An 8,761-nucleotide genomic window follows, 5' to 3' on the forward strand; every position below is an offset into this window, starting at 1 on the left:
GTGTTAATGCCACGGTAGAATGTCTGTTGAATCATTGCTTCGGTCATGTCATTGTTCGGACATTCTTTCACCATTGTCCGATATCTCTCCCAGATCTCATGAAGTGGTTCATTAGGCTCCTATTTGAAGGCCAAGATCTCATCTCTCAAAGTTTCCACATGCCCTGGCGAGAAAAACTTTGCTATAAACTTGTCCGCCAACTCATCCCAAGTAGTGATAGAATGGTTGGGAAGCCTTTCAAGTGAGTCCAAAGCTTTCCCTCTAAGTGAAAAAGGGAACAATCTCAACCGAAGTGCATCCTCTGACACATTTGTTTGCTTGCTTCCCTAACAGGTATCCACGAAGCCTTTAAGATGTTTGTAAGCATTCTGATAGGGAGCACCTGTGAAATACCCTCGCTGATCCAACAAAGTCAACATCACATTTGTAACAAAGTAAACCATATTTGGTTTGGAAGCACCCAAGGAGCCACTCTTGGAGGTGGCAGGGGAGGGTTTGGAACATTATCATTGGCCTAGCGACCTCTTCTTTGAGCTTGAGGCACTATAGGTACCTCATCATCAATATTGTCATCTACCTCCTCCCACGGAATAGCATTTCCAAGAGGGTAATGTTTGCCATTTTGTACCTGAAGTGTCAACTCGCACAAATTAGTACCACAGAAGGAAAGAAAAACAAGACACAAAACTATTTAGATAGATAGCCAAAAACGTTATCTCCCCGGCAATGGCGCCAAAAAGTGATCGGGTCCAACCCTACACCACTATAGAGTGGCAAAAGCGGTCGATGCAGCTTTTACCCAAGAAGGTCGGGATCGAATCCACAGGGGGCTAATACAATATTTGGAGTTGGATTTCTATCTAATCTAGTAGTGTGTAGTGCCCTTAGTTACACTTCCAATCATGTTTGTTTGTTTGTTACTTCAAATTTTATACTAATAATGTGCGAAATTAAGCTAAGTATATATGGTTGTAGAGTTTTCTAACTGGGTAAAGAGGCACTAGGGAAGTGACTTACTCCTAGATGAGTATCTAACATAATCTAGAACTTAAGGCAATAATGTTATAGTTGGGATCATGCTATAGCCAATGCACGAAGATACCCACTCTACACCTCTCGGTAGTAAGAGTGACTTTGCCCTAATTGGTTTTCTCAAGCCCAATTAGGTATTCAATTTGTGCAAGCAATGTTGGCTCAAGTCGGGTACTACTATCTCTAGGTTTAACCCTTTAATTAGGGCTATCAATCTCTTGAATACACCACAATTCCTTGTTGGCCTGAAATTCCTAGACTTAGTCTCTCTTTCTCAAGAAGAGCCTAAGTCAAAAAGGCACAAATTAGTGTTTGCAACCACTAATTCAACATAGAAAGCATAAATCAGGCCAAATAACAATCACACATAAACATCTAAGCCCTAAAATAAAAAATCCATTAAATACCCACACTAGGATTGAGTCACAACCCTATCTAATGGGTTTAGATACTCATAATTGAAGAAGAAATCATAGATTGAGATGAAGAATAATCCATAAATTATAATTACAAGATAAGATACTACGATTAATTGCTAAGTAAGCTACGAAATTACTCAAAATGGGAAAAAGTCGTCGTTCACATGCTCACTGCTGATAAGATGACCTAAAAATCTGAAAAGAAATTATTTATACACAGCTAAATGTTTTGGACAAAAATGCCCCTGACGGAGGTACCACTAATAGCACAAAATGGACCGCTGCAGCGGTGAGGCTACCGCGGACCGCAGTCTTCAACTTTTTCTCAAACTCAAGGCTCTCTGAACTCTTCCACCGCGGACCGCAGTAAACTAACCGCTATCGCGATGGAGGTACTGCGGTCGCATAAAATTACCTCGGACCGCGGTAGCTTGAAATTCCAAAAATGCTAACTCTCTGAATCCTTACCACTGCGGACCGCGGTCGCGGTGTGTCTTTTGCGGCTGCGGTGTATTTTATGTTGTATCACTACTTTGACTTGGTTTTGAACTTGTGTAGGTTTCAATCCTTTTTTGAGCTGGTTATGACATCTTTGTCCATTTTTGACCAAATACTGCAAGCAAGCACAACAAGTTAGATTTTGGGGAATACTTGTACACATTTTAGTCCAAAACTCAAGCAAAAAGAAGCATAAACTAGACTAGAATCCTTAGTTATCAATCATCATCCTCAGCATGTGTATTAGAGGCATGTGTAGATGGGGTAGGGGGCTCAGAGCTACTGCCTCACAGGCGAAGGTCTGAAATAGATGGAGTCGATGATGAAGATGGTTGCGATCCCTGTGACTGCGACATAGCTGGATGCGACCCATGTGGTTGTGATACTGATGGTCGTGACCCGAGTGGTTGTGACATGAATGGATGTGATCCATGTGGCTATGATATGTAGGGATATGATCCACGTGGATGTGATGCAGATGGTTGTGATCCACGTGGCTGTGAGGCAGCTGGCCTATATGTTGGACGTATAGTCCTATGGCCCTGTGATGGAAGACCTGGTGTCTTGATAAAGGTGTAGGCCTCGTGATGCTATAGCAGCTCAGTATAGACAAGTGGTGGAGGATAAGACATAGGCATCTCTGAAGAGGGTGGAAAAAAGGGAGTATTATTATCTACCCTCCTCTTTCCATTCCTAGAACTAGTAGGGTCATTGTTACCTTGACCCTGTCTGCCATCTGCATAATATAATACATATTTAGATTGAAACATATAAGAAACTAGTTATAAAATGAGAGTTCTTTTAAAAAACCAACTTTTTAATCCTCGCCGACGTATTGTTCCTCGTCCAAGAATTCTTCATCCTCAATTATTTGAATTTCATCAGTTGATTCTTCGTCCTCATTTTCTATAATTGTTACTTCATTTATATTAACTTCTTCCAATATGCGTTCAGGATGTTACAAATTATTTTCTAACTAATCGTCCATTATTTGGTGAACACTCGAGATATCGTTTTGATATGCAACATCTAACACATTCTCGACTTCCATACTACCTACATGCTTAGTATTTATTACAACCCACCAATTGGACTTATTCTACCACAATGGATAGGGAGCATAATACACTTGCCTAATGTTATGTGCAATTATGAAAGGATCATAGCGATCATATTCCTTCGTATGATTAACCTCAATTATATTGTATTGGTGGTATACTCTTGTATCTCTTATTGGATTTGGGTCAAACCACTTGCATCTATAGAGTATCAAGTTTTTATATGGCCAACCGGTATATTCTAGTTATAATATTTCTTTGACCACACCATAATAATCAATTTCTCCAACTTGGTTGCCATCATCACCTTGAACCCACACCCCGTTGTTGTTGCTATTTTTATTTTTGGAGCAATCATCTGTATGAAACTTATAATCATTCATTACGTACTTAGAAATTGTTGTGACCTGAAGCCTAGGTCCCCAAGATATATCTTTCAAAAATAGATTTACGACATTCTTGTTATGTTTTAATATAAATTAGCTTTCAGATTTCTCTACTTGTATAACTACATACTTATTTTAGTGATTAAATGACCATCGATTGATTGTGCTTATTTATTATGTATTAAGTCTATTGAGCTGGCGAAGAACCTTTAGAAGAGGAAGGTCAATATAGCGTGTTTAGGAGACAAGGTGGGTATGGTCGAGGGCGAAGGATGCGGACGTGTATAAACTTTGGTACTCATGAGTCCAAAAAGATAAGAATGGAGTAGGTATCTTGGTGGATAGGGAACTTAGAGAGTCTGTGGTTGAGGTTAGATGAGTGAATGATAGATTGATGACTATTAAGTTGGTGGTTGGAGAGTGCACTTTAAACGTCGTTAGCGCTTATATGCAACATACAGGCCTAGATAAGGAGGTTAAATAGTGCTTCTGGGAGGGGTTAGATGAGATTGTGTGCCAAGTTTTGCCTGCTGAGGAGCTATTCATAGGAGAGGATTTCAATGGTCATATTGGGTCGACCTCAAGTGGTTATAGCGAGGTGCATGGAGGCTTCGATTTTGGGGAGATAAATGAAAAGGTACCTTGTTCTTGGACTTTGCTAAGGCTTTTGGGTTGGTGATTGCGAACTCTAGCATTTCGAAGAGGGAGGAACATTTGGTTACTTTTCAAAATACGGTGGCGAAGACTCAGATTGACTATCTCCTCCTCATGAGGTATAACAGAGGGTTGTGCAAGGATTGCAAGGTGATTCAGGGTGAGATACTCGCGACGCAGCATAGGCTCATCGTGATGGACGTTGGTATTATGTTAAGAAGGAGGAAAAGGTCTGCTCGAGAAAGACCAAGAATCGGGTGGGAAGCCTTAACTAAGGATAAAGCCCAAGAGTTGGAGGGATGGTTGTCGGCTTTGGGAGCTTGGAGGAACAGTGGTAACACGAGCACTATGTCGTTAGTGACAGCAGACTATATAAGGGAGGTTGGGAGAGAGGTGTTCGGGGTCTCGTCGGGCGTCTCTGGTGGGCACAAAGGAGACTGGTGGTGGAATGAAGTGGTCCAAGGTAAAGTGGAAGCGAAGAAGGCGGCGTACCTGTAGTTAGTGGGGATTATAAATGAGGAGGGTAGGCAAGCGTGCATGGAGAGGTATAACGTAGCTAGGAAGGAAGCTAATTGGCAGTCACGGAGACTAACACTGCAGATTATGGTCGTATGTACGAGGAACTGGGGAGAAAAAGGCGGGGAGAAGAAGTTATTCATGATGGACAAGTTGAGAGAGAGGAAAGATCAGGATTTGGACCAAGTGAGATGCATCAAGGACGAAGATGGTAGAGTATTGATGGAAGATGCCCAGATTAATAGGAGATAGAAGACTTACTTTCATAAACTTCTGAATGAAGAAGGGGCTCGGGATATTGTGCTAGGCGAATTGGAGCATTTCGTATCAAGGTTGAGGAAGTCGTGGGAGATATGCGTAAGATTAGTAGGGGCAGAGCGACAGGGCCAGGCGAGATTCCGGTGGAATTTTGGAAGTGTGTGGGGAGAGCAAGTTTGGAGTGGTGAACTGGGTTGTGTAATGTTATTTTTAAGGAGAAGAGGATGACGGATGAGTGGAGGGGGAGTTTTCCAGTATATAAAAACAAAGGTGATATCGAGAGTTATAACAATTATAGGGGTATCAAACTACTGAGTCAGACCATAAAAGTGTGGGAGAGGGTGGTTGAAGCGAGGGTGAGGATGACAGTGTCTGTATCCGATAACCAGTTCGGGTTCATGTTGGGTCGTTCAACTACAGAAGCTATACATCTTATTAGGAGGTTGGTGGAACTGTACAGAGAGAGGAAGAAGGATTTGCACATGGTGTTTATTGACCTTGAGAAAGCGTATGACAACGTTCCTATAGAATTTCTCTGGAGATGTTTGGAGGCAAAAGGTGTGTCGGTTCCCTACATTATGGCGATTATGGATATGTATAATGGGGATAAGACTCGGGTTAGGACAGTAGGAGGCGACTCTGAGCATTTTCCGGTTGTAATGGGGTTACACCAAGGTTCTGCGCTTAGTCCATTCTTGTTTGCCCTGGTAATGGACGCATTAACCATATTCAAGGGAATGTGTCATGGTGCATGCTATTCACCAATGACATAGTTCTGATTGATGAGTCATGAGTCGGTGTTAACGAGAGGCTGGAGGTTTGGAGACAGGCTCTTGAGTCTAAGGGTTTCAAGCTGAGCAGGGTGAAGACGGAATACCTGGAGTATAAGTTCAGCGCTGAGCTGGGGGAAGTGGGCATGTATGTGAGGCTTGAATCACAGGTCATCCCAAGTAAAGGCAGCTTCAAGTACCTTGGGTCGGTTATCCAGAGGGAGGGGAGATTGACAAGGATGTCACACACCGTATTGGAGTAGGATGGATGAACTGGAGGTTAGCATCTGGAGTCCCGTGTGACAAGAGAGTGCCACCGTTACTCAAAGATAAGTTCTATAAAGTGGTGGTTAGACTGGCCATGATGTATGGGCCTGAGTGTTGGCTTGTTAAGAACTCACATATCCAGAAGACAAAAGCAGCACGAATGAGGATGTTGAAGTGGATGTGCGGACACACTAGGATGGATAATTAGAAATGATGTTATTTGGGAGAAGGTGCACATGGCTCCCATTGATGCCAATATGTGGGAAGCGGGGCTCAAATGGTTCGGGCATATGAAGAGGAGAAGCACAGATGCTCCGGTAAGGAGGTGTGGGCGGCTGGTTGTAGAGGGTACGAGAAGAGGTAGAGGGCAGCCTAAGAAATATTGGGGATAGGTGATCAGGCAGGATATGGCGAGGCTTCAGATTATTTAGGACATGACACTTGATAGGAAGATGTGGAGGTCCATTATTAGGGTTGTAGGTTAGTAGTAGTTGAGTCTTGCCTTACCTCGTACCTTTGTGAGACTAGTCTGGTAGGGTTTTGTCTAATAGAGCTAGTGGCAATGTTGTGTCTTACTATTTCGCTTTTTAGTACATGACCTATTTACTAGCTATTGCGTTTGCTTTGCATCTTTCTTCTAGATTTCATGTTACTCCTATTTTTTTCTATAATTTCTGTGGTGATACTAATATTGTCTCCTTTTGTGTTTTTGTTTTCTTTAGCCGAGGATCTTTGGGAAACAACCTCTCTACTCCTTCAGGGTACACTACCCTCCCCAGACCTCAATTGTGGGATTTTATTGGGTTGTTGTTGTTGTTTGTTGAGAAAGGGTATATATTTAGGTAGTTGTTGAATAACATCACTCCTAACGTATGTGAGAAATCAATACAATAGGTTTAAAGGTGGGTTTAGAAATAACAAAGCCTTGACGTGGTCATAGTGAGTGGTTAGATAAAGCCAGCTAGCGTAATTCGAGAGAATGTTCCAAGTAAATTGTTGCAGTTGCTCGAGAGAGAACTATGATACCTAAAGTGCTCACGATCAATATAGAATTTGGAGAGGTAGCGGGAATCATTTCGAAAATTGGGAAAATCATAACTCTAGGTCTCCTTAATCTTGTCTCCAACTCTTAGTATCCCTATTTGTTAATTTACTACTTTAATTTGTTTGTTAATTGGTTAGACATAAAAATCTTAATATTTATAACTTAGGAATTGGTCGAGCTTGCCTTCTTAGTGATAGTGAACAGTTGTAGCTAAACTTTAGTTCTCTGTGGGATTCTACTCCGAACTCTTTAGACCGGATTATATTTGCAGCGACCGCTTATCCTTTTTAGGACTAGAGTTAGACGTGATCAAATTTGGTGTTGTTACCATGAAACTAACAGTGTAGTTGTTTTATGTAAAAATAGCACGGTATAGCCAGTTTTCGGACTGATCATTCAAAAATAGCCAACATTTACGAAGTCAATAAAAAATAGCCACTATTTTGCTGCAACAGAGACCAGTCCAACATAATATACTGGAGTTCGATGCACTTGTGTATGAACTCCAGCATATTATGCTGGACCGGTATACTTTGTTGACTCCAGTATATTATACTGGACAATTATACTTGTTGGAACTCCAGTATATTATGCTGGAGTTCTAGTGTACTTATGCTGGAACTCCATCATATTATGCTGGAGTTCCAGCATACTTATCCTGGAACTCCACTATAATATGCTGGAGTTCCAGCATACTTATCCTGGAACTCCACTATAATATGTTGGAGTTCAAGCATACTTATGCCGTAACTCCAGCATAATATCTGGCATATTTTCCGAGTTTTGATCAGTGTTTTCGCTCAGATTTATCTTTACATGAAAAGTGGCTAAATTTCGATTACTTTTGAAACTGGGCTATTTTTGAATGACCAGTTGTAAATCTGGCTATTTTTTAATTTCTCCCTTGTTTTATGGAATCCGAAATATTTCTTGACACAAATTTGTATGCGGATAAGTATTTACCCTAATTTTGGGAAGAAGATTGATAGAAATTCTTGTCTTGGCCTCGATACATTGTGAAAATGCTGGTTGTGAAGGATATTGATCGTTTATTTTTCCTTATTAAAATAATTGAGATAAAATATTTGATTCTATTTTTGAATAGAAATGAACCGATTGATAGTTGCAACAATAATAACAACCGAGTGTAATCCCACTAGTGGGGTCTAGGGAGGGTAATGTGTACGCAGACCTTACCCCTACCCCAAGGGGTAAAGAGGCTGTTTCCAAGAGACCTTCGACTCAAGAAGGAGACAAGAGACGATATATTAGTACCATTAATAGAATCATAATAAAATAACAGCACTATAAGAAATACGAAACATATGGAAAGTACAACAATAACCAGTAGATAAAGCCCTGCATCAGAAGATAAACACAAGCATCCTAGAACTAAATCCTAACTGGCTAGTCTTACTCTGGTGCGCCGTGGAATTATTCACAACTTCTTCCTAACCTATAACCTTAATGTTCGACCTCCACAATTCTCTGTCAGGGGCCATGTCCTCAGTAATCCTAAGTCGTGCCATGTCCTGCCTGATCACCTCTCCCTAATACTTTTTAAGCCGCCCTCTACCTCTCCTCATGCCCACCACAGTCAGGCGTTCATACCTCCTCACCGGTGCATCAGTGCTCCTCCTTTGAATGTGCCCGAACCATCTGAGTCTTGCTTCACGCATCTTGTCCTCCATGAGGGCCATACCCACCTTCTCTCGAATATCCTCATTCCTAATCCTATCCATATTAGTGTGCCCGCATATCCACCTCAACATCCCCATCTCTGCTACTTTCATCTTCTGGATGTATGAGTTCTTAACCGGCCAACACTCAGTCCTATACAACATGGCAGGCCTAACCA

At 41.5% G+C, this 8,761-nt stretch overlaps 1 protein-coding gene across 1 annotated transcript; it reads left to right on the plus strand.

The window, feature by feature from the left end:
- The first annotated feature begins 1,837 nt into the window (after window positions 1–1,837).
- Window positions 1,838–4,545, plus strand: LOC138877952 (uncharacterized). The gene is made up of 3 exons (XM_070157598.1): window positions 1,838–1,843; window positions 2,400–2,522; window positions 4,057–4,545. Exons 1-3 carry the CDS (start codon window positions 1,838–1,840, stop codon window positions 4,543–4,545), a joined length of 618 nt encoding a protein of 205 aa, XP_070013699.1.
- Window positions 4,546–8,761: the final 4,216 nt, after the last annotated feature.

The sequence above is a fragment of the Nicotiana sylvestris genome, chromosome 9, assembly GCF_000393655.2.
Source record: "Nicotiana sylvestris chromosome 9, ASM39365v2, whole genome shotgun sequence".
Classification (NCBI taxonomy): domain Eukaryota; kingdom Viridiplantae; phylum Streptophyta; class Magnoliopsida; order Solanales; family Solanaceae; genus Nicotiana; species Nicotiana sylvestris.

Bases quoted from the DNA above. Each gene is read 5' to 3' on its own strand.
- LOC138877952 (XM_070157598.1), top strand. The intron at 2,523-4,056 runs GTGTAGGCCTCG...GACTTTGCTAAG, and splicing joins GACCTGGTGTCTTGATAAAG to GCTTTTGGGTTGGTGATTGC.